Source organism: Vicugna pacos, chromosome 21 (genome assembly GCF_048564905.1).
Source record: "Vicugna pacos chromosome 21, VicPac4, whole genome shotgun sequence".
NCBI classification, from domain to species: domain Eukaryota; kingdom Metazoa; phylum Chordata; class Mammalia; order Artiodactyla; family Camelidae; genus Vicugna; species Vicugna pacos.
Genome location: NC_133007.1, coordinates 20,625,562 through 20,652,341, shown reverse-complemented (window position 1 = coordinate 20,652,341; position 26,780 = coordinate 20,625,562). Strand labels below are relative to the sequence as shown.

Below are 26,780 nucleotides of genomic sequence, written 5' to 3'. Positions count from 1 at the left end.
AGAATTACCTGATAACATGACTAGCAAGTATGAAGGACAGCCAAAGTGAGACCATGTTCTGTATTTTTCAATCTACTGGGTACCAGGGACTTTGTTAACTCTGAATACATAGTGGTGAATGAAACAGACATACTCTCTGACTTTATGGAGTTGATGGTTTAGTGGGGTGGCATGTGTTAAAACATGTAAACAAGCCAATGTTTAATTACACATTGTGATTAGTGATATGAAGGAAAAGAACTGACATGATTTAGGGGTGCTAGTTTTGGTAGTAGAGGAGATGCACTTGTTTAACTGCTTCACCGATACTTTAAATGTGATTCTGCTGCTTTTATAACACTCCTGTAAGCTGCAAAAGGGAAGAAACCTCATTTTCTTCTGTAATTACTCACAGTTTAAAACACTCAGTATATATTGGCTGACAGTTTTGTGACCCATCATATGGTGTCCATTTTCCTTTAGAAAACTCATCCTCTGTTTAATATGGATACAGAAAATGGTACCTAAATACTTACAAGTGAGTTTGTAACCATGCCTAGCACATAGTCGGTGTGCAAATAATTGTTGAATGAATGAATGAAGATTATAAACTGAGTTTGGTTTCTCAGTTAAAAGTACTCTTAGTGTTCTGATGAAACCATAAACCTGCCCTTTCCCTTCATGCCCATCCTTCTTAACACACATGTTCCCATCATTCTTTCCTCAAGAGTACCATTTCGTTTCAGGGCTCCATCTGTCTCTTGTCTGCAGATAATTCCCAAATTGTAGATCTAGCCCTGTTTTCTCCTGCCAATCAGTCCTCGGTCCTGTTTCCTACTGCTTGCCTGTTCTCTCCACTAAAGTGTCCTCCTGGAATCTCAGACATGTGTGCACTCAGCTCTTCCCTCGACAGCTGCATGGCTCATGCCTCACTTCCTGAGGTCTTTACTCAGAGAGGCCTCCCCTGGGCACAGCATCTAAAACTGCAAGTCTCTCCTCACACCCCAACCCTCGCTTCCTTTTCTCCACACCACTTATTTACTGTTCTACATACTTAATGTAATTATTTTATTTTCTGTCACCCCCCCCACTTCATCTCTCCATTTATGAGAATTAAGCTCTGTGAGGGCAATGGTTTTTTTTTTCTTTCTGTTTTGTTCACTGCTCAGTGCCTGGAACATAACAGGAATTCAATAAATGTTGAATTAATGAATACATATAATTTTCAGGCATTGTATATCATAATGCTTATATTGCATTAGAAGACACAATGAACACATCAGGTGCTTGACATGACTTCACTGTGAGTGCAGCAGCTACAAATGCAAACCAAGACTAGGGTTTCCTGATGGTAACCCGGATGCCAGGAGTATCTTTGCCACAGGTTATGTGATTTTCTGAAATGAACAATTCTTGGTTAAGTTTAGAAAAAAACAATATTCCCAGCATAGTGCAGTGGTTATAAGAATGTATTCTAAAGCACCTGTGTTTGAACTTTCCTGCTCTACTATTTGCCAGGTGAGTAGCTAGTCACGTGATGTTTCTATGCTCCACTTTTCTCGTCTATAAAATGGGGGATAATAATAACAATAATAATACCTGACTTAGGAGGTTGTTTTGAGAATTAGATAAAGCGTGTCTGGCATACAGAAGCACTAGGTAAGTGTTCATTAAATAAATAATTATGCAGTAGTTTTATTCCTGGAAATTTAGTGTGTATAAAACCCATGTTAAAAGTGCTTTATATTTAAATGTAAAACAGTGAGTATATTAATATAGTAATAATCAGGGTTTTTTTTTTTACCTACATGAATATTGTATGAGATATAGGATAGCTTTGCATGGGATTGTCCCTGTGCATTACAGACTGTGCAGCTTCCTGGCCCCTGCCCATTAAATTTCAGTAGTTCCCTTCAATCATCATGACCACTACAAGTGCCCCTTAAGGGTTTGTGGTTTGCATATACATTGTTCTAGGCCCATACACTTTTTTGTGTGAAATTATTATGGATCATCTAACTCAATAAACACTTTCTCATCTGACTCCCCATTGTTCAGGAATATAATACCCATATAATATTTAACAAATTCTACTTACACTGATCCTTCTCAAACTATTCTGAAAAATTGAGCAGGAGGGAACACACCCAAATTTACTCTACGAGGCCACCATTAGCCTGATACTAAAACCAGACAAAGACACTACATACATGATTTGGTAGCCACTGCAAAGTAGCAGGACTTGTAAAATTGGAGTTAAGTTTCCATAGCAATGGTCTTAAAGAATAGGTAGGGTTAGTTAATACACAGAAACAACCAACTGCTCTTCATTGCTAGTAAGGCTGGGAAGGAAGGACATTAGTTTCAACTGTAATCAAAGAGATATGTAAGACTTGTAATGGGAAATTCACCATCAGTGGAGACTTGTAGAAATTGCAATCAGCCTATGAAAGTGGAAGAATATTTTCCATTGGCTTTTAAATAGAATATAATCCTCTGCTCAAGGCACTTAAAATTGACAGATTATTAGATTGAATAAATTTTAACTTTTGGTGGGTTGTAAACCCCGTTAAGAATCTAATGGACACCCCCCCTAGAAAAATGCACACACAAATAAACCTTTGCAGGCAGTCTCAGGGAGCTTATGGACTCCCTGAATATGCATTGGACCCTAATTTAAGACACCCTGGATTAGATGATCTCCGTAAGTCTTTCTCTGCCTCATAAGTGACAGGCTCCGTAGCTCAGTTTTCCTAAACATAATGGATTCTGAAGATCAAATGTTAAACTCTGGATTTTCTCCCTCTAGATTTATAATACTCAGCATGCACAGTGTAGAAGTTTAAAAAAAAAGATAATGGAATAGAAAGAATTCTACTTTTAAATTCAATTCTTTGTCTTGGGGAAGCCAAGTGTTTAATTTTAAAAATCATGGGTTGGCTGTGTATCATCTTCATGGAAAGGCAGCACAGAGCTAGGCCTTCGCCAGCAGTCATTCTTCCCTGTCTCCACACCCAGCCCTGGATTCATGGATGAAACGCAAACTGAGATGCCACGTTGACTACCCTGCATTCTTCCAAGATCACACATCTTCTAACTGTACTGCTGTGAATGTCCAGCTTGACTGGAAAGATGTTATCTATCTATAATTCTTCAGTTTTAGGCCCGACTTTCATTGACTACAGTTGGGAAATGACCACCCAGAATTACAAATCAGGAAATAATTTGGCCCTCTTCCTAAAATAAAGAGCTTTCATCCTCTTAGGAAGAATGGAGTGTAGTATACGTCTGTGTATATTAAATTTATATGTTAAGTATGGCTAGATATGGGTTTTCCTTTTCCCTTATGCCAGTAGTTTACCTAGAAGTCCTACAGCACTCCTTTTAATCCCAAATTGGAAATGTACTGGTTTCTTGGTACCTGGAATCCAGAACTCTAGAATTAAAGGTTACCTTAAATGCATGGAAGGGAAGTGACAGTGAGCTCTGAGAGAGAGCATAATTGGCAGGTGTCTATAACTTGTCAGTCTTCACTGTACTTTATGTTCCTAAGTGCAATCCCTTAAATTCGTAGTTAGGAATGTCTTAATGAAATTAGAAATATTACTTATGAACAGGAGACTCTTAGCCAAGTTCTCCTTACCATTCACCTGATATGTTGGTCCTTTTGACAGTTATCCCTTCCCAGTGCTGAACGAGGAGGGGAGGACCTATGTATTATTCCCTCCACCACCACCCCCTCTTCCTCACTAAAATCTCCTTCTGTTCCAGTTGCTCTGGGCATGGTGATACACTGCATGGAAAGCATACCAAGACATAATGTCTGTGGACAGATAATCTGTGGTATTAACTCTGACAGTGGCTCCAGCCCTTACTGAGCCAATGAAAGTTGTTTGGAAACTAGAATTGAGGAGCGGACAGGCCATCCCGGCACCATAGCTCAGCTTAGTGATTGATGAAGTCTCTCTACGCTTGAAAGCATGTTGACAGTTCACACCCTTAAAGCTTGTTGATGTCTTTCTGGGATTGAAGCTCAGAGCAGAATTGCACATTCTGTTGAATGTTTATTCCTTGTCTGTATTCCTCTCTGCAGAGAATGTGATCAATGGGCAGGATTACGAAGTGATGATGCAGATTGACTGTCAGGTGATGGACACCAGGATCCTCCACATCAAAAGCTCGTCAGTTCCTCCTTACCTCCGAGATCAGCAGAGGAATCAGACCAACACCTTCTTTGGTTCCCCTCCAGCAGCCACAGAGGCAGCCCACGTTGTCAGCACCATCCCTGAATCATTACAGTAGTCCCCTGGGGCTCCACTGAAAAATGAAGAGTGGGACTGGAGAGTGGGTGAGAGAAATGCTTCCTCCTGCCTTCTCGGTGACAGACAGAGAACTGCCTCATAATAGAATTTAAGAGATAAAAGAGGAAGAAAAGAAGCTGCTTTATTTTTCACCATCTGCCCATCTGCTTGGGAAGCACTGGACCTCAGACGCCAGGGCAGCAGCGGTTCTCCAGTGGCTGTGTAGCCCTGCTTCCTCCGCTGCTGCCTGGCATAGATCTTTTTCTGTACCTTTCCAAATTGCTTTTCCCTCTGTATTGGTTTTGTGTTTAAACAGTCATCTTCTTTCCAATAAGGCCCACTTCCCCTCTCTGCCATTTCACTTATGGGTATAGTAAAGAGACTTTTATTTATAGCAATGCAGTACACTGATGTTTCCACCAATTAGATCTTTCATCAACTTAATGCAAACTAGTTGTGGATATTGTGCTTACTGGAAAACACATTTCCAAACCAGAAGAGCCAAAAGCATCCCCAAAAGAGTTAAAATAATTTGGAGCTTTAGGTAAAAGGAAAAATCCCCAGGTGGTAAAGTTTATCTTGGGATTTGCGGTTCACACCTGATACTGCACGTGACTAACTGTGTTGGGGGTCGGGGATGGGGTGCAAGTATGAGAGTGAAATGGAAGAAAAGGGCCAATGGTGGGGCTTTGAAAGAGGAGATAGCTCCATTAATACGTTCACTTAAAACAGTGAAAGTTTGATTTGATTGCAGTTTAAGATTAAACGCACAGCTACTATTTATTATGAGGACTCTAGGCCGCTGAGTGTTAGCACACGTACCTATGTCTTCTCTATATTAATCAGGTGCAGATCCTCAAGGACCACAGGACAAATCCTTCATCTTTATTCTGAATCTGCATACACTACACACTTTTTATTAATATGATGATACCAAATTCAGCTCAGGAGCATGTAGGTAACTTTAGGCTTAAGAGAAAAAGCTCTTGTTTGTTTAATTGATAGATATTTACTCCTTTAAGACTATGCAGACAGACATGCTTGGGTTACTGCTGGGGGCGTGCATCCCATAATATGGCAATAATTTTCAGTTCTCCAGTGAAAAGGCAGTGGAGGAATTAACTCCTTTGTCCTCCCTTTTTTTTTTTTTTTAAGAAAACAGAAAATCAAAAAACTTACTATGTTCACTTGTGCTTTGACTACTTTCTTCTCTCTGATTTCTACCTTTAACTTCTAAAGTGAATCTTTTAATCTTCTCCTCCTTTGAAACTTTTCAATCTCTCTATAGAAGTCATTCTGCAAACACTGCTTCTTACCCTCATTGACTCACCTTTGTCAGATTTCTTCCCTTCCATTCCACACTGTTATCAATCTCTTCCTCCTTGCAAGAAAAGGAAAGAGAAATAATGTCAACTCCTCAAGGATTCCATGTAGCCAGTTAGTTTTCTGCCTGTGAAATTAGACATGGCTCCTAAATAATTCTGAAGCATCACCAGTACTTCTCTGGCTAGTGATGCCTCTCTGCCCAAGCCAGTTAGGTGCTTTCTGAGGAAATCAGTTTAACTCTCGTGAGGGGAAGAAGAGGGATGTGTTGCTCTGTTCCCGGGGAATCTGGAGTTTGAAAAGTATCAGTTAGCCTCCTTTTTTCCTCCATGTACAAACCGTTTTAAGTCAGGGCAGCACTCTTCTCTGACTTGGCCACCCTGGGCCATCTTCAGACAAGACCCATTTTCCCTGGGGACCACCTTTACTTCTAACAGGTGCCAAGGAGGAGAAGGCAGGTGCGTGGAAGACCGTTAGGTTACAGGGAAGTCTTCTCATGGAATGTCTTCTCCTGGCCCTGCTCCTTCCCATTCTGTCCTATGCATTAGCTGAACAAGAGGCCGTGACCGTGGTTAGTAGGCAGTGGCCACGTGATCATTCCTAAGCTGCTCATCTTCTCCTGGAACTGTTGTCACTGTCACAGCAGATGCAAATCGGTTTGCATGGAGTGATCACAGGTGGTGCTGCCTTCCTCTCCTTTGCACTGACTCACAAGAATAAACCATCACGTGGACTTCTTGTTCTCAGCACTTGCTTTTCCTTCACCCCTCCGTTCGCAGCTTCCAGTGCTCATTTTACCAACTTGTCGGCCTGACGACTTTGATTATGTCACCTTAATGCCTCTCTTTCAGGTGACAGTGTAGGTGAAGGTTGGGAAGGAGTCGTGCCCAAGAGAGAGGGGGTGTCAGAAGTGATGAAGTTAAGGTCCCTGTGGAGCGACCACCAAGAGCGGTCTGGGAGCCTTGCCTTCCCTTTCTACTCGCTGGCCCTTCAGCTCCTTGTTACCTGTTCTGGAACTGATCTTTTTGAGATGAGGGAACAGGACCCTCCTCAGGGTGAAGTTTTAGGAAATGAGTGAAAGGCAACTGATCAGTGCAAAGATGTATTCTACTTTTTTTTTTTTTAGAAGTATTCTACTTTTTGAAGTGCTGGCAAAGCTCTTGTTAATCCCTGGGCACAATGGTAGTTTTTATTTTAACATCTGTATGCTAGCACAAGGCCCTTTAGGAAGTGGAAGGTTGCTATGCCTGATCAACAAATGAAGCTGGTCTTCTGGCTTAATTTTTTTTGCTGAGATTACCTTTGGGAGCTTGCAGCCAGGAATTGTAGGGAATGGGTGGGTGTGGGTGTATATTTATACATATATAATTGTTTTTAACTTATTAAGTTTTTAGGTGGCATTTTGCAAGCTTATGAGAAAATTAGATAAACTCATGGAGAAAGCAAGTCTGCCTGTTATTCGATGACTTTGTGCCCTTTGGGTCACCAATACTGCTCTCTTGGGAAGTGATGGTGGAGACTGCTGGAAATGATTTTTCCATCTAGTTGCAACTCCCAAGTTTCTAAGGCTTAATAGAAGTGGATATTCCGTCCTACTGACTACTGAGTCGGGAGCTTATCCCCCATGGGGTTAACTCACTCAGCAGAAAAGGGACGCAGCTCCATTAGAATGGTAGTATAAAATGCCACTTTCCAAAGTTAGGATTTGTAAAAGGATTATCTCGAAACAAATGTATTGCTTGCCAGGCTTGTAGTTTAGAAACTTTACAGTAGATTATTGAGTGGGGTTTGTCTTTTCCCAAGTAAAAAATTCCCTGTGCTTATAAAAGCCCAGAGCATCTTCTAATTGTTTTTTTTTTTTTAATGACTAAAAGCTCCAACACAAAGCTGGCATTTCTTTGCCTTTTCTTCTCAGTAAGAAGTAGACACGGAGGTATTTGAAAGCAGCAATGTTATATGAGTCATTCTTGAGTGTTTTGAATAAACACTAAGAAACACAAGAAACTTGGGATGCAAACTGATTTTTCTAGCATTTTTAAAGAGACACTGTCCTAATTAAACTTTCCTAGCTCCCTGAATCTTCCTCCTGGGCATGTGCCCCCAGTAGTCACAGCAATGACAATCTGATGACGCTGCTGCTGTGGCATTTGGAGTGATTAAAACTGGAGAACTCGCAAGCTCCTTGCAGTTTTTGTACTATTTTCTGATTCTTGCCATTTTACTAAGCTCAGGTTGTGAAACTTAACTGAAAATACCACAGGGGAAGACTTATAACTGTATTTGACTTTCTAACACATTGAGTTTAGTTTCAAAGCAGCTTCCACATTCAACAATTTATTAGAAGTAACCACTTTTACTAAAGAGCCAGAGTAAGATCCATACCCCGTCGGTCTGACTCCATGGAAGTTTTCCACCACAAAAGCCCTCTTCCCCCTGCACACGGCCGGGCCGACCGGCGTCCTGCTGCAGAGTCACAGGGCTGAACTTCAAATGAGACCTTTCATACCGTTGGCCGTTTTCATACAAATTAACCTCTCAAATAAGATTGCTTAATGTCAAAATTGGTAGACATTTATTACCACTTATGGACCCCTCATTCTTTACCAAAATGTTATTTTTGTCAGTCCTGAGTTTTTTAATTTATCGAAATTAGGATCTTTGCTGCTAATATGAATACTAATTGTAACTTTTACCTTAAAAACAAGAGTAAAGCCTAACGAAAGAAAAGGAACTGTAAGAAATTTTTATTTTTACCCTGAATAATACCTAGGAGGGAGCAATTTCTATTTCCCCTCACCCCTAGGGGTTGTGGTTGATTTTTAATTTTCTAGGAAACAGAATATTGGACTACCCAAGAAGATGTTGCCGGAGTCCAAATGGAACTATGCACATTTTTAAAAAATGCATTTTTCTCTTACCTGCAAAAAGAAATCAGTGTATCCTGTTAACTTATATTTTTAATGACTAAGCTAAAAACAAAGTTTATTTTGGATAAGACTAGAACTTTTAGCAGTTTATTCTAATATCTGTTTGTTAATATCTGTCAGGTCATCTGTCAGAATTTATGAAAAGAAGGATGACAGAGGCATACTGATCAGGCGTTTGATTGTATGTGTGACTCATGTCATGCCTAGTCACTGTCGAATAGTGGACCCCATTCTCAACGTACTAGTTTGCTAACCTGAAGCTTTAGGGACTTAGCACATTAAAGGCTTTTAATTAGATCAAGTTGGGGAACAAAGGAGTAAATAAGTCATACTTTATTATTTGCCAGGGTCAACAAACAGCACACTGTTTGGCTGCTTGCCCCCAGTGAAGTTGGTGACCATTAATTAATAAGCAAACCAGGAGGCTTGGCATATCGCCCGGTAGGATCATCCTAGACAGAGATTAGCAGGTTGACACTCATGGTAAATGTATATTGGACCATTTTAGCTCACACTCAGCCCTAATTTTGAGGTCAGTCATCTGGATAAGAGATGATGGGGAAATAGAACTTTAGATGAGAACTACTATGCACTACTGGCCTTAGAGAGACTAGTTTCTTGTTCTCATCATGTTGGGAACATGGTTGGGCTCAGACCAATAGTGCTTCTCCCATGGAGCCATTAGAACCTGAGGACAGAGTGTTAGAGATGCCATTTCACCAGGATTTTCTTTGTAAGGTTGTATCCCTCCTAAATCAAGAATGAGTTAAAAATGAGGAGGAAAGATATACCGTTTACTTCCTTATTAGTTACGTTGGTTTACAACACACAAAGAAACAGTGGCAACAGACTATATGACATGCTTTTAAGCAAGTCTTGGTAATGCAATACTCTTTCTTTGTCTAACACTCAAATAAAGAATTTTTTAAATTGCCTTGTTTTGTTCTGTATATTAGGAAGAGAAAAAAAAGGCCTAAAATGAATCTTCAGTGTGAAGTCATTAGTAATGAGAAGGTAAGCCTAAAAAGATTTTATGGCCTGTTACTATTTAGATGAAACAATCGAACCCTTTTCCACTCTTCTTCCCAACCTATTAAGTAAAAGTTTCCTTTATTGTGTCCAGTCTTTGAAATACAGTCTTACAAAGGGGAAAAAAAATTTGTAAAAACTCAAACTTCGTCCTTCTACATAAGGAAACTGAGTTACACAATCACACCAGTGGCCTCTTCCCAGATTGTAGTGACATTTCACTGTGCAGGAAGCTAGTCACTGTAGACTGACAGCAAAGAATCCATCTGGGAATAATGAATGCAGGCATTTATTTACTGAGGACCCAGCGTATGCCTCAGACACTGCAAGTTCACTAACTTATCTTACTTCATTTCCTAAGATGGTTACGTAACTAGTAAGTAGCAGAGCCAGTATTTGGACCCGGGCCATTTCGCTCCAACACGTGGATTCTTAACTAACACTGTATTGTTCCACCTCCCAAGATGTAGATAAAAGCTCACTGTGGCCTGTGGAGCCAGATACGGGAATATACAAAATTACAGTAACGGCAGTGTTCTCTCTGAGGCAAACCTACATTTGCCTCCTAAGGTACCTTAGACCACTTTAGAAAGTAAGACAGCAAATACCCTCTTCTGCAGAGAAAAGTCCACACACATTGGAGGCTAGGGGGTTGGGCAGCAGAAAAGGAAAAGGGGACCCAAGCAACATGGTTTGGTCTCTGCACGCTGGAGCCTCTCAGGGATTCATAAGACTCCCTGGTGGCTGGAAGGCAGAAGGACTTCAAACTGTTGTGCTAAAATGTAAATCTTCATGGCCTCAAATAGTCAGTAAAAGCCTGCTGCACACACAGCTTCTCATCAGTGTTGTTTTGGGGAGTGAAAGAATGGGAGTAGGATCCAGTGTGGTGTAACTAGTGCAGAAAAAAGCGTGAGACAGAAGAGCAAGCATAATTCATAAACCAGTCAGTGACGCAACAGAGGTAAGTAAGGAAACACAGCTCTCCCCAAACCCTTGCCCTCCGGGGACCCTGCCACAAAATCCGTACGGGATTATCTCCCTGGGACTTCCCACTGGATGTGGGATACTGTTCAAGCCAATTTTGGATCTCAAAGGGTAACTGCAACTGGTATTTAGATTACACAATACATGGTGCTGGAAACAGAGGACTCTGCTGGCATATACTCTGCAGCTTATCTAACCGGTCCTTTTTTGTTACAAGTTTCGACCACTTCCAATGTTTTACTAACCACAGGAAATCTATATATTTCCTATAGATGTAGATTTATCTATACATAAATCTATATCACTCACTCTATCACAAATGCCTAAAGAGAATCCTTCCCTTAGTTGACTTCATGATAACAGCTGATGCAACTGAAGACTTAACCTTTGCCAGACGTTGTGATAAGCATTTGTAAGCATTAGTTTATAAACTTTACAGCAGCCTTATGACATAGGTATCATTATCCAGATGTTACAGGTGAAAAAAAAAATGAGCACAAAAGATTAAGGAACTTATCTAAGAACAGACAACTAGCACATACCACAGCTGGGATTTGAAATTAAGTCTACCCTGATTTTAAAGCCATAGTCTTTCTACTATAGTACATTGCCAATCATCTTTTAAAGCCATAAAGGATGCAGCAGGAGACAAAGTGGAGAGGAAGAAACCAAGCCACACATCACAGGCAACCAGGGTGTTGAGGAATGTTCAGGAAAGGAGGACAATAGCTAAGAGGCAAGGTCCAACAAAGCTGGTGGGTTTTCTTGAACAGCTCATTCTCTCTGAAGGCATCTACTCAATGCCGATTGCATTCGGAGCCCACAGTGGATGGTTGCCCTGCTTCTGGACTTCAATCCTTGGGGTCCTCATCTTGGATGAGTTACTTAGTGGGATGAAGACAAGCTGGGTGCTCCTCTAATTGAAGGACCCATGCTTGGCCAACCTGCCCACTCTCCTCAGGTCCAAGATCCCAAGTGTGACCATTCAGCTCCATCCCCAGGGTGCATCCAACTGTCTATTCTTTTGATCACAAGTTCTGTTGTCTTTAGAAAGTCTTCACTGCAGAATTAACTTCTAGTGTGGATGCTGAACTATGAGACAGAGAGAGATGCTTTTGTAAGAGGTCACTAATCTCCAGGTGCAAACCTGAAGTGCTTTGGTCCTGAAGTGAAGGACATATCTTTAAAATAGATGTAACAAACAATATTAAGAAATGGATCACCTTGTAAGATTATTTGCAGCACTGTCACTCCCGAAAAACGGTACTCATTTAGATGGGGGGCACCGTGTGAAGCCAACCAAGAAATATTTCCAGTTTTTTACAGGTATCGCCCTGTTTCTGCATACATCAACTGGTTGCAAAGGAATAACTGACAGCCTCCAAAGCCATCCCTGACTCTCATTTCTTAGGTGTCCTGCTTGACTTTCAAAGCCTCTGGGGGTGTTTGCATTGCCTGAGGACGGGGTGGAACTTGAATTCTTGGGCTTAATTTCTGCATAGACAGTGGGCTAAAGCTAGTGGCCCCAGAATTTAAACCTTCACCACAGATTCTAAGTGTTGGACCAAGCTCAGGCATCTACCACTGATCTGTAGGAAACTCTGCAGATAAACCAGACAGCATCCTTGTCCTCCAAGACATGTGAATAGTGTCTCTTCCATGGGTCTTTGTGGTCACCCGTCTTTTCCCACAGAAGAGTAAAGATAATTTCCAGAAGATTGTATGATTTCTGGTCAGCCTGAAAATAAGTTTAGTTAGACACAAGCTACTCTCAGGAGAGCTTTGGGATGGAAGGTTCATTGGCCAGCATCTTTGTCATGGCCACAGAGCTCACCCACTCGCTTGGCTGCTGGTCCTGGGACACACAATGGTGTGCTTCACCACATTGTCTCCGGTTTCCTGGACATGCTGGAATTTTCTGCTCAGCATCTTGTTCACATCAGATCAATACATTGCCCCCTCCAGCCTGGCAGCCTCAAGCAAGACAGAATTACAGCTACCTCCACACCATCAGCCTGGCTGTTTCCATCAAATCCTCTGCTAGGGGAAACTGAAAATTCATCTTAATTTAAACAGAATGAGCCAGAAAGATGCTGAAACATATAATCTCTTATTTTAAACGGCTCCATGGGTCCGCACTCAGGTGAACACAACTAGATGCACATACCAACTCACAGCATATCCGGGGCTCATTCCATCTCCCCAAGATTTAATCTGGTACAAGTCAGCAGGACATGAACGGTCCAAGAGGGGGAAGATCTACTCTTAGAAAGTCAGCTTCTTTTCCAAACTCTCACCTCTGCAATTTCTTGTTTAATATGTGGCATCCCTTTTGACACAACATTGTAAAATGATTATAAATCAATAAAAAATGTTTAAAAAAAAACCCACCTGCATGCTATGAAGCATGTTTATGAAAAGCAGAAAAAAAAAAGTGTCATCCTTGAAGGACAGAAAACTCTAGAAGGGCAGGAAGCCTGTAAGTACCTAATTCACTCTTTTGTCTCCAGTGGTGTTACGACTTCATGTGCTTGGGATATGACACTTTGAGCATTTTAGGCTAACTCAGTATTCTTTGTTGAGTGACTGAGCATTTAGAGAGCCACAGACAGACACTGTCTTCCCGGGACTGTACAGGAGACTGGCATTTGTTGCCTGTGTTTGCTGTACCAGCCACATCACCAGATGCAGGTGCTCATGGTGCTCTCGCAATGTGGGACTCACCACACCAGTGCCGAGCAGGAGGGACACACAAGATGAGAGCCCCGCCTTCCCTCAACAAAGGAGGCAACATCAGCTTTTCCCTTCTCTTTTTTATTTCTTCCCACTGCTTCTTCCTCTGATTTCAGTCTATGGCAAATTGGAGGTGGACTGAGAGAGGCTATAGACCAGGGGGTCTGCAAGTGTGACCGCCCCCCTCCCCACAATCTGCAGCAGCAACAGCCCTGTGGAACTTGCTAGAAGTGCAACTTCTCTGGCCCCAACCCAGACCCACTGAGTCACACTCTGAGGCTGGGCCCAGCAATCTGTGTTTTAACAAGCCCTCCAGAGGATTCTGATATGAGTTTGAGAACCACCCATGTAGATGCTGGTCAGAGAGGCCAGAGGAGTGAGGATAGCAGACTTCCGCCAGAGATGAAACTTCCTGGGGCTGCTGTCACTGGGGCTCTAGGGAATTTCCTCATTCACTCTCTTTTTGAAGACTGCAGGGATTACATCTTGAGCATCCACAGTCTCCCATCCCTTGTCACATCACCTGGCCTCCTGCTACCCTGGGTGACCTCACTCTCAGCTGAGCAGCTGGAAATCCAGGCTGCCCGCAGACGGGGAGCTGCCCTTAATCAGAGGTGTGCCCTCAGCCAAGTCAGCAAACCCAGGGCTCAGGGCTGCGTCCAAAAGAGAGAGACAGACCTGCCTGTTTGCTTCCCCGCCAGATCCGAGACTCTCCTGGGGACTGAGCTCCTAAAAGGACTTGCCTGGAACCAACACTCTTCGCTGAGGAATGGGGAGGTCTCCCGGGCTGCAGTCAGCTCTCCCCAGAGCAGGTCTTCACCTTGAGGCCAGCAGAGCCCTCAGTGCACTTGGCAGGGATGCCCCAGAGAGACTGCTCCTCACCCCGCTGGGGACATGGGACCTGTCCTGCACCACCATCTCTCACCTTCAGAGCTCTGAAGACAAGAAGGTCTGAGCCCCAGGCTCCATGACGTTTATTCAGTTGGCTGCAGGCTCTAACCCCCTTCAATACAGCGCTAGGCTGTGGTTCCCAAACTTGGCTGCCTATTGGAATCACCTGGGGATCTTTTAAAAAAATACTCCTGCCTGCTCCCACCCCCCAGATGTTCTGATTTAATTGGTAGAGGGTGTGACCTGGCCATAGGCGTGTTAAAATTTCCCCAGGTGATTCTAATGTGCAGAAAAGTTTGGGAGCCAATGAACAACTTCTTCTGAGGCCAAGACCCAGCTCATGTTCTAATGTTTAGGGAACAATGCAGTCCTAGAGGCAGAAGGTAGAGCAGGGTTCCAGGGGCAAGAAAAAAATGTGTTTGAATCATCAGACAGACTCAGATTTAGCAACTAGCTGGTAAAGAAAGGAGGGGAGAGAGGTAGGGGTGGGGGCTGGGGGGCATTGGAGTCACTGGTGGAGATGATGTCAGACATTCCTCCGCGATGTAAGAAGTGGGGAAACGCATGAAAATAACCATGGCTGTGAAAATGGAACTTTCTGTGAAATGGCATATTCTTGGAAGGAGAGGGAAGGGGAGAAGGGGGAAAGGGGGGAAAGGAGGGGAGGGAAGGGGGAAGGCCCCAGGCCAGAGAGAACGCAGAGGGAGATTGGACCCCAGGCCTCAGGAGAACTGGGAAAATGACAAGAAGATGTGAAAAGGCAGGGGAAGGAGAGGAGGGGATGGTTTGAGTTCACATGAGGAACAGGGGAAAGAGGGCGCTGCTGACCCAGAAGAAGCTGAAGCAACAGGAGAAAAGATAAGCCGGGAGGGAGAGCGGGAATTGACCGCTAAGAAAAGAAAAACACACAGACTCAGAATTTGACCCAAACCCAACCAACCTCAGGCTTGGGCCAGAAGGAGCGCTTCCCAGGAGAAGGCTGAGGGGACAGCTTCTCACCACACAGCCCCTCAGGGGCAGGGACAAGGCGCAGCTGACTGCCCACGTGTCCCCTTTCCTTCCTCCTCCACGCCTGGCTGCGCAGAGGAAGGAGCTTTGGGCCTGACGTTGGAAAGCCAGGTCTTTCCTCTTCGACGTTTCCCTGAGGGAGAGAGGGCAGTGCCCCCGAGGGACACGGGCCTCAGGCTCCCGCGGGTCTTGAGGGGGGCCGCTGCCCTTTCCTAAGCCTGACACCAGCCCCTGATTCTTAAATCTCACCCTAATGGCTTCCCCCAGGGCGAGACTTCCAAATACTGAGTCACCGAGAGAAAAAAGCCTTGCAGACCAAACCAAGAAAAATGACACAGGCTCCTCAATTCCTGGACGAAGACTTCTCACGACTGGGTGTGATTGTAACCCACGTGTCTATGACAAGCCCCCTGCAAAGTAACTATCCAGCCTCGTCACGTGATGTGGCCCCTGTGACACTCAGCACGTCCTGGGAGGTGGGCAGGCGGGTCCCATCTTGGCTCGTGAGATGGCCCGGGACAGAGCAGGCACCGAGACCCCAGCCCCCCGCCTGGGATCAGTGCTTTCTCCCATCGGAGGGTGTCAAGTGACGTGCTGTTCAGGCTCAGGGAACCAGCTGTGGTTACTGGAAACTAATGCCAACATCAGGTCCTACAAGATGCTGGATGCTGTCCACCGGCCAGCGTCTCCTGGGCACCAGGCTGGCCCTTGCTGTGCCAGGCCGGGTGGCCCCGCGGTGCTGCTGCTCAGGCCGTTCCCCCCACCCGAATGTCTTGCCAGCTTAGAGGGGCCACAGGAGTCACACGATAAAGCTCTGAGACGTGCAGCTGGGAGCAGCCTCCGAGCACTTCAGAGTTTCCAGTCAGCGGTTTCCTGTGGGAGAGCGGTCCAGGGCCTCGGCTCTCCACTTACTGGCAGGCCTCCCTCTCTCTGCTCAGCCCCCCGTCCATCCTGACCACTGGCCTGGCCTCACAGAGGAACAGAAAGTGGACTGGCTCCCTCAGAGTTAGAAAGACAGCAAGCCCGGGAGCCGGAGCCAGGCATTAGCCCTTCTTTTTCAGGGGAGAGGAGGGAAGTGGAGGGGCACCTCGGACCCCAAGGTCAGGACCCTGTCTCCTGAGAGCTGCAGCGGCTAGGGCAGTCTGTCCTGCAGGAATGCAGTAACCCCACGGGTGTCCCTGTGAGGGCCCCATTTGTTCTGAAAATGCAACACGGACGGCAATGCCCCCTCCATAACGGAAGTGGCCACTGTGAGACAGAGGTGTCAGAATGCGGCTGAGGTGCTTGGGGAGGGGGAGGTCATCAAGGTGACACAGGGGCCACTGGAGCCTGGTGGGTTCCAGGGACTGTTGGGAGAGTCAGACACCCCTCTGCATGACCAGAGTTGAGGTCTCTGGTGGCAGCCACATGTCAGCACATCAGTCCACTCTGAGCCAGGTCCTGGCCGAGCTCTAGCAGGGACACAGAGACTTCCATCCTCCAGCAACAGTCAAGCTCAGGAGGAAAAGACGTGCAGCTGTGAGCAAAGCAAGGGTGGCCAGACGTGGCACATGCTAAGACACAGGTGAAGAGGGAAAAGGGAGAGGACAGGATGGGCAAGCCAGGAGGGACTTCTTATATAGGAGGTGAGCTTGGGGTAAGGCCTTAAGGGAAGGGGAGAATTCAGCCAGGTGGTGACGAGGGAGGGGCACCTGTCAGGGTGTCTCAGGAGGAGGGAACAGCCTGAGCAAAAGCAGGGAAGGTGCACTGGGGCCAGTGTGGCCCCATGGGTTAAAGGCTTGTTGTGCACAGGGATTTGTAAAACCGGCTGGTAGATAACTTTCAGCTCCTCAGAGCACTACTCTGATGCCGGATTGGTTTTGAAGAACCCCAAATGCTTCCTTGAACTTGGATAGCTCTCTCTCCAGGGAGTCATACTGTCTTGAGGAGTTACCTAGGAGGAAAGAGTTAGGTGTCACCCTGCGAAACATGAGCCTGCATTTCACTGGACGTCATGAGTGTTGCTGTTCTCCAGCGACCAGAACCCACCTCATGGTCCTCAGAGTCACTGGGCTCAGTGGCCCTGGGGTGCAGGAATTCCTTCCACAACACTCCTGACAAGAGTCCTCTGGACTCTGAAGGTCTGGAGGGTCCCCAGTGGCCCTTCAACCAGAGGAATAGCCAGCACCAACACCATTCAGTGGGGCTAATTTACTGAGCCTCACTATGAGACTGCTCCTCCTAGCCGTGGCCAGCCGCACAAGGGCTGGGTGCAGTCAAGCCATGTGCTCAGTATGAACAGACAAGCTGGACCAATCAGGGGATTTGAAGGAAACCTGGGGACAACAAACAGTGGGGACTCAGGCTCAGAGAGCTCATTGATGCTGCTGCCATGCTGGGCCATGTGCAGGATGACTGAGCAGAGAGAAGCAGAAGGGAGGGAGCTCTTTGAGGGCCTCTGAGGGATGCAGAGGACTGACAGTCCATGAATTTTCTGTCTCGGTGCCTGAGAGATCCTGATACCTCTCTGAATATCTGCAGACTGCCTGTTGCATCCTTACAAACAACTGTCTTCTATGTGAGCTAGCCTGAGCAGGCTTCTGCTCTCCACAACCAAGAGATCCTGGATGAGAACACCACCCTCCCGCCTCTCCTGGCCTCTGGGCTCAGGCAGGGAAAACCAGCTTATCACGGAGGCTGAAGGGTGGAGCTGGGGTTCTTCTGAGGGCAGCAGGCAGACCTCCCATCTTCCCAACCCCAGCCCTGCCTCTCCAAACCCGAACTGAAGCAGCTATGTGACTGGGAAGTTCACCAGAGTTTTCCAGCCCATTCCTGGCACCTGCTGCTGTTGGCTGCACTTACCTCCCTCAGGCACTGCCAGATTTTCCTTGGTGCTCCCCAGCCAGGCGGTCTCCTCCAGAGAGAGAGAGCTCAGCTGAGGTCACATGGAAAATAACGCATGAGCAGAGCCCTGTCCCAAGCTGCTTCAGCTGACTTCCCTTTGTTCTCTCTTTTTCTCTCTCTCTCTCTCACATGAAACTGGCTTGTTTTACCAGGTCAAATTGCATTCCTCTAAACACAGGGGTGCTGTGCAGTAAAAGTTTGATTCAACTTCTTGCGCCTAATCATTCTGGGAAAGCTTTCAAAGTAGAGAACTCCAGGCATACCGTGCCACGATGTCTTTCTAACTGCTGGCTTTCAGAAGACAAGCCCTTCCAGTGGGAAAACTCACAGTGCAGATGAACCTTGCTTTATACCACAACACATTCCTGAAGAGTCACAGATAAATCAGCTCATTTATATTCTGCCTTATTCCAGGATAAAAAACAAAAACCACAGCATACACCAAGACGGTAAATGAGAGAGAAAGAAAAAGGAACATCAAAAATATAAAATAGAACCAGTAGAGAGGCAAAAACATCACGGACACCATAAAAATCCTACATGCTTTCTACGGGCAAGACACAATTGGGCTGTACACTCTCCAGCAGCTAGTCTGGAAAGAGAAATTTGATTAGTTACACAAAGAGCCATGTATGAACTAAATTTTGGGAAACTGAATCACATTTCAAATACATAAGCAAAGGTTGCTATTGAAGAAAACCTTGGTAACAGACATCTGGTTTTGTTTCTTAGTTTTTGTTTGTTTATTTGTTTTTTGTTTTTGCCTGCTCAGCAGTGCTTTATGTGGGGAAATGGCCCTTCCTGACAAGGTGTGAATAGGGTGAGCTGTCAATCACAGAATCTCACCCTGGTTATGGAGGGAAGCTTGGGATTCAAGCTCACTAATCAGACCCTCTATTAGAAATTCACACCTTGAGATACTTGGGGGCTGTAGATGGTTAAAGCAGAGGCTCCCATGAGGGTATCTTCAAAAGAACTTTCACAATGTCCTGCTACTCAGAGCTCCAGAGCTGGCTGGGTTCTGTCCCTCCCATGTCCCGATTTTCCAAGTTTTCTTTGAATCGGTCAACTCCCCAGTATCCTTCCAATAAATTTGTTTTAGCTGAAGCTAATAAAAGTCTGTTCCTGTTGCTTACAACCAACAACTCCTAAAGATATGATGCTAATAAATTCAAATGGAATATGAGAATGCTCTCAAAGAGCAAAATGTGGGGGAGGGGAGGATACAAATTTAGAGCTTCAAAAATGTGTTGAACTTGTATGATTATCGGTCTTGTCTTGTCAGGGGTGGGGTCTGCTTCCAAGTTGCTGGAGTGAAAGCCGTGAGGATCGGACTCAAGCTGGCTCTGTTCCCTTTACATGTGTTTTTCCTTCTCCTGCAATGCGGCCTTTGCCCCAGATTTGAACAGACTGATCACTAGAAGTGAAATTGATTCTGTAATAATAATAATAATAAACCCTCCCAGCAAACAGAAGTCCAGGACCAGACAGCTTCACCAAACATATGAAGAAGAACTTACACCTATTCTTCTAAAACTATTCCAAAAAATTGAAGAGGAAAAAAAATCCCAAATTCATTCTATGAGGTCATTACCCTTACACCAAAACCAGAAAAAGACACTACAAAAAAAGATATGACAGGCCAGTATCTTTGATGAATATACATGTAAAAATTCTCAACAAAACATTAACAAACTGAATCCAACAATACCTGAATAAGATCACACACCATGATCAAGTGGGATTTATTCCAGGGTCACAAAGATGGTTCAGCAGTCCCAAACCAATCAATGTGATATACCACATTAACAGAGGGAAAGATAAAAATCGTATGATCGCCTTAATAGACACAGAAAAAGTATTTAACAAAATTCAACATCCATTCATGTCAAAACTCTTAAAGTGGGTTTAGAGGGAACATATTTCAACATAATAAAGGCCATTTATGATGAACCCACAGCCAGCATAATACTCAACAGTGAAAAGCTGAAAACCTTCCTGCTAATTGAGGAACAAGACAAGAATGCCCGCTCTTGCTGCTTTTATTTAACGTAGTATTGGAAGTCCTAGCTGCAGCAGTCAGATGAGAAAAAGAAATAAGAGGTATTCAGATTGGAAGAGAAGAAGTAGAACTGTCACTATTTGCAGATTGGTGCAGCCACTATGAACTCACCCAGCAATTCTACCCCTGGGTATATATCTGGAAAAAATGATATATATTCTACATAGAGAACCTCAAAGTTTCCACCCAAAAACTATTAGAACTAATAAATGAATTTAGCAAAGCTGCAGGATACAAGATTAATATACAGAAATCAGCTGCATTTTTATATACTAATAAAGAAGTATCAGAAAGAGAAATTTTTAAAAATCCCATTCAAAATCACATCAAAAAATAAAATGCTTAGGAACAAATTTACCAAGGAGATGAAGGACCTCTACTCTGAAACTATAAAACATTGATGAAGGAAATTGAAGATAATTCAAAGAAATGGAAAGATATCCCATGCTCTTGGATTTAAATAATTAATATTATTAAAATGGCCATACTGCCCAAAACAATCTATGGATTTAATGCAATCCCTATCAAAATACCCAGACATTTTTCACAGAACTAGAGCAAATAATACTAAAATTTATATGGAATCACAAAAGACCCAGAATTGCCAAAACAATCCCAAAGAAAAAGAACAAAGCTGGAAGTATAACCCTTCCAGACTTCAGACTGTACTTTACAAAGCTACAATAATCAAAACAGTATGGTATTGGCACAAAAACAGATGGATCAATGGAACAGAATAGAGAGCCCAGAAATAAACCCATGCACCTATTGTCAATTAATCTACAACAAAGGTGGCAAGAATATGCAATCTCTTCAGTCTCTTCAACAGACAGTGCTAGGAAAAATGGACAGCTACATGTAAAGCAATGAGATTAGAACATTCTCTTATACCATACACAAAAATAAATGCAAAATGGTTTAAAGACCTAAATATAAGACCTGAAACCATAAAGCACCTAGCAGAGAACGTAAGTGGAATACTCTTTGACACAAACCATAGCAATATTTTCTTGGATCAATCTCCTAAGGCAAAAGAAATAAAAGCAAAAATAAACAAACGGGACCTAATTAAACCTAAAAGCTTTGCACAGCAAAGGAAACCATCAACAAAAATATTTGCAAACAATGTGACTGACAAGGGGTTAATATCCAAAATATCCAAACAGCTGATACAACTCAATATTAAAAAAAATTAAAAATGGGCAGAAGACTTGAATAGACCCTTTTACAACGGAGACTTACAGATGGTTACCAAGGCACATGAAAAGGTGCTCAACATCACTAATTATTAGGGAAATGCAAATCAAAACCACAATGAATATCACCTCACACCTGTCAGAATAACCATCATGTAAAAGTCTACAAATAACAAATGTTGGAGAGGATGTGAAGAAAGGGGAACTTTTATACACTGTTGGTGGGAATGTAAATTAGTGCAGCCACTATGAAGTTGACCCAGAAATTCTACTCCTGGGTATATATCTGGAAAAAATGAAAACACAAATTCAAAAAGATACATACACCCCAATGTTCATAGCAGCACTATTTATAATAGCCATGACATGGAAGCAATCCAAGTGCCCATCAAGAGACAATTGGATTAAGAAGACATGATATATATCTGTGTACACACACACACACACACACATAGATAGGCACAATGGAGTATTACTCAGCCATAAAAAAAGAATGAAATATTTCCATTTGTAGCAATGTTGATGGACCTAGGGAATATTATGCATAGTGAGATAAGTTAGACAGAGAAAGACAAATATTATATGATATCACTTATATGTGGATCAAAAAACTAATACTAATGAATGTATGTGCAAAACAGAAATAGACTCACAAACATTGAAAACAAACTTGTGGTTACCAAAGAGGGGAGGGATAAATTAGGGGTATGAGATTAACAGATACAAACTACTATGTATAAAATAGAAAAGCAATAAGGATATACTGTACAACACAGGAAATTATATCCATTATCTTGTAACAACCTATAATGGAATATAATCTGCAAAAATACTGAATCACTATGCTGTACACATGAAACCAGCACAATATTGTAAGTCAACTATACTTCAATTAAAAAAAAACAAAGATCATCCTGAGTTGCCTTCTTGGAAAGTCACAATCAACTTTTATTGGTGTCCAGTTGTGATTTCACAAGAGTGGCTGGAGGGGACTGAGAAAACCAGCAAGTAATGGAAGAGATGGGGAGGATTCCTGACACTGTGGGTGTGCCTGGGCGGCCGGGGCAAGCTCTGTGATCAGGGATGCTGAGGTCCTCACCACCCCACTCAGGATCAAACCTTCCAAGACTCAGTGCTCAGTAAAAACCCCAGATGGCCAAATTTCCTGTTAATTGTTAACTGGTTGAGAAACGGGATGTAATTCTGTATCTTTTGGTTTCAAGTGAGGAAAGCAGCCTATCATTCTCACTGAGGCCTTTACAATGTGAGATGAAATGGACATGTCCTGGGCTCAAGGATGACCACTGGGCAGAGACTGGTGACCCTAGCAGGGGTCCTCTCTAAGGGTATCCAGGAGTCTGCCCTCCTCAAGTCTTAGCTTCCCTGAGCTTCAGCACAACCACATTCAGGCCACCCGGTCTGTTGAGCATTGCACTAAGAGTCTATGGGCAGGACAACCTTGAGAAAAACACTATTTGAAAGTAACTCCCCAAATATATACTGCTAGGAGGCCTGTGACTCTGCCAGGTGGCCACATCCTTTATGAGCAGGCATTATGAGCCAGACTCCGTGCTAAATGCAATGGAGAGCCCCAGATGAATAAGGGGCAGCCTCCACCCTCCAGGAGAGGGATGCCTCATTGAACAGACAAGGCCTGTTCACAGAGAAATGCAATAAAAGGCAAATGTATTTGGTGCCATGCACGGTATTCAGGGCTACAGCCACTCTGGCTAGGGAGTTGGACAAGACTTCCCTTGGACTGGAACTTGAAGACAGTATAAGTGTCAAGAAGAAAAGGAGGGTGGTGGCTGGGAAGACATTCTAGGAGGAGGGACCCTGGGGAGTGTCACAGGAAGTGCAGGTGGGAGTTTGCAGCCCCAGGAGACATGCGATCTCCCATCACAAAGGGGAGGCGAGACTGTATACTGTATTCACCACGGAGGTGTCCAGAAACAGGGTAGAGAATTTTAAACTCTTCACCTATATTAAGATTATATTTTAAAAAATGAATTGGATTTTTTAAAAGAGAGTGTTTGAAGAGGATTCCTTTGGAGACAGCTTTTTGAGGTCCACCCCTCCCCCTGGGGCAGGCAGTGCCTGTCCTTTCCCTCAAGGCTAAGGAAAGAGAGCTTTAAGGGAACCAGTTGGGACACTTAATCCAAATTCCTTGTAGTTTGGGGCTCACAGTAGACAAGTGACTGACATCCATTTGGGAGACCCAGGGAGGGAAGATGGGCTGGCTGGCTACTTTTCCTTAGAGCAGAGATTACTTATGTGGAAGCCAACCTGCACTCCCAGGCTTGGTCAGGATAAATGATGTGTAAAACTTTTCTGTGGACCAGATGTGGCCATATGTGGGGTCATTTTAAGTTTTATCCAAGAGTTTTAGAGGGACAGAGATTTCAGCAGAATGCTGCTGGAGGTGTCACCAGGTTCCTAGGAGCTGGGGATGGGGCAGACGAACAGCCAGAATGGAGATGCTTTCGTCTTTGTGAAGAGAAAATGACCAGGCGTCTGTATCAAAAGAGGAAGACTCTCTTCAAAGGACCCACAAACTGAGAGTATTTTAAACACCTCCCACGAGAGCTGGGCCACCAGGACTTTACCAGTCGAATTATAACTTCCCTGCAACTTTCAGTTTCCTCTCCCCTTCCTGATCAACTCTGGACCACAGTTAGCCACCTGGGGGAGTGACTCCCTCACCAGCAGCAGGCTTCCTGCCCCCAACAGGCCCAAGCAGGGATGGGGTTGGGGGCAGCAACTTGAAGTCATGTTCAACAGTTTGACTATTAAAATTGACTGGACAATTTTAATTGCTTAGCTGAATCTGTTTTTTAAAAATTTATTTAAAGTGACCATTTATTATGAGGTCCACCAAACAAATTTATAGAGATATTGGTAGGAAAAATAAAGGTGCTGAATGATTGCAGGCCTGGAGGCACTCTTGTTCAACTTGACAGTTACAAAGATATGATCAAAGCAAGATTCATTTGTCAGCGATGGTCTTGACAGATCAGTGGGAGGGGACCCAGGAGGCTGCAAGAACTGGAACGGGGCGGGCGTCTGCAATTCGCCATCCTGGGGTGGTGGGGCTGAAGAGGGGCAGTGGAAGTAGTAGGGAAAATATGGAAGATACCGAACAACAGGTTCACAGCATCACTGTGCAGCCTTGCTAAAAATGGTGAACCTGGATCTAATCAAGCCTTCTGATCCAGCTTCCAGTTTAAAGGAAAAACAAGGGAGAGAGGAGTAAGTTAAATGATAGCTGAAGGAAAGCAATCAGATAAAGCCAGAAAGTGATATTCTGTGGAAAACCCAACATGGTTTTATTCAGCAAATCAAGGCATGAAAGAAAGGGGGCAGAACAGGAAGGAGCTACTCTAGACTAAGAGATCTAACTGCAGTTTAGTTAATAGTAATGTACCATCCTGTGTTTTTTCTAAAAAAAAAAAAGTACTGTACCTCTCTTGGTTTCACTGACTGATCTGATTCAAACGTCCAAATGTACAAGACATGCTTGAGACGACTGGGGAAACTGAGTGAGAGTTGGGTGTTATGGATTTTAAGGAATCATCGTTAATCTTGCTACATTGAGGTTCTGTAGGAAAGCGTCCTTTTCAAAAAGACACCTCCTGAAGTAAGTAAGTTTGGGTAAAATTCATGATGTCTTTAAAATATTACAGCAAAATTTTTTTTAAAGCTGAAGCAAATATAATGAAATATTGATAATGATTATATTCTTGGTGGGGGCTCATACTTTCCTCTGTATTTTTCTGTATGATTGAAAGTTGCCACAATGAAAACAATTGAGTGCCTATTATTTGCCATGTGCTTTAGATTTTATTTTATTAAGTCCTCAAACAGCCACATAAGACAGAGTCATTACTGAGGGCTCAGAGAAGTGCAGTATTTTTTCCAAGATCACACAGCCAGAACAGGGCAGAGCTGAGATTTGTCCACGAGAACCCACTGCCTCCCAAAGTGCCTCGGGTAGAAGGAAAGTATCTCAGGAAGGAGTTAAAAAAGGATCCTTAAGCTTGTATCCCAGGGAACCAGGAGACCAGCAGGGAAGTCCAGAGGAGGAGCTGGCTTGAGGAATTAAGAGCTTTAGCATCAGACAGTGATAATGGCCAATGTTTTTCACTTACTTTTCCTTGCATTGCCTTGTTTGAATGTTCCGTAAACCACCCTCCTAAAACAGCGTTGTGCTCTTTTTTAACAGATGACAGCCAGGTTCAGAGGGGCTAAGTGACTTATCTGAGGTCACAGGAATGCCAAGTTGGGAAGCCAGGACTCAGACCCAGGCCTTGGAGACAGTTTCCTCCAGGAGACATCCCTCTTTACTGAGTGGTAATGAGACAAAGGCCTGCACGCTATCACCCAGTTGTGTTCAGGTGTGCTGGCATGGCAAGCAGCAGCCGAATGAACTTGCTCACTGCCCAGGGTGCTGGGTTGGTTGCAGGTGCGTTAGCCTCATCTGGTACCTGGAAGGACTCTGGGCTGAGGACGGTGGTTGAGGGTACTGCAGGGCTTTTGCTTGGTCCTGTCCCCTGCTATCAGCATCCAGAGATCTGCATGCTCAGCCCTTGCCACCTTCTGCCAAATGTCCCCAAATCACCCAGGCTTTCTCTGATGGGCACCCACAAAAAGCCACCTTCCGTTTCCCTCCCGTGTTTCTCTATATCCTTTCCCTGCTTGATTGTACTGGTTCCTATCATATCACACATCTCTCTTCCACACTAGAATATATGCTCCCTGAGGTCAGGGATTTCGTCTTGGTCACTCAGGACCCCCACTGGGGGCTCCATGAATATTTGTCGAATAAATACACGTACATATGAATAAATGAATGTAAAAAGAATGAAAGATAAATTGTTAGTCCTTTTCTCTCTCCACTTTTGAAAATTATACTATTGGCCATACTTTAACAGGAAAATAAGAGGAAATCTATTTTCCTACTGGTATCAAGCCATTTAAATGCCCTAGGTTAGGTGAGGGGTTATCCGCTCAGAGAAGACTCAGTCAGCAAGTCTAAGGGCTGGAAAATTCCCCTTCATTTTACAGGTGCGGGAAAGGCCGTGGAGGGTTGGTTCCTACCTGGCTGTTGCTCCGCCTCTTCAGCTTTCTGAGAAACCTGTTTTCTAATTCTTGTTTCCAAAGTTGAATCCCATGGTGAGGGAAGCTGCTTAGAGAAGTCCTGAATGTGCCCTGGGAGATGGCGTCCGACCACCCAGCTTCAGGCCTGCGGTCTCTCCTTCCGCTTTCTCCTTCCAGCATGTGGGAGGCCCCCGGTGAGCAGGTCCTCACCTCTCCTGAGTGGGCGTTAGGCTGCAGGGCAATTAGATCACTCAGACACGCTGCAGCTGGCATCCCAGGGGCTGTTCCTCATGGCTCTGTGGCTTTCCCAGCAGGGGGAGCTCCCTGACAGCCGCCTCACTGGGGGTTCAGGAGGTGGAAGTGCCCC

General features: G+C 44.2%; 1 protein-coding gene and 1 long non-coding RNA gene across 2 annotated transcripts in view; one reads left to right on the top strand and one right to left on the bottom strand.

Moving 5' to 3' along the window:
* ATF6 (activating transcription factor 6) overlaps positions 1 to 9,464 on the top strand; it is a 167,843-nt gene extending 158,379 nt beyond the window's left edge. Inside the window, exon 16 of the mRNA XM_006219220.3 lies at positions 4,073 to 9,464. Within this exon, the coding sequence (XP_006219282.3) occupies positions 4,073 to 4,281 (209 nt within the window). The 3' untranslated portion in view covers positions 4,282 to 9,464. The remainder of the gene's footprint in view (positions 1 to 4,072) is intronic.
* LOC140688055 (uncharacterized) lies at positions 4,176 to 26,543 on the bottom strand. The gene is made up of 3 exons (XR_012062751.1): positions 26,414 to 26,543; positions 5,611 to 5,661; positions 4,176 to 4,296 (listed from the first exon to the last, which is right to left on the bottom strand). It is a non-coding gene; the product is annotated as an uncharacterized lncRNA (long non-coding RNA).
* Between the last annotated feature and the right edge of the window lie 237 nt (positions 26,544 to 26,780).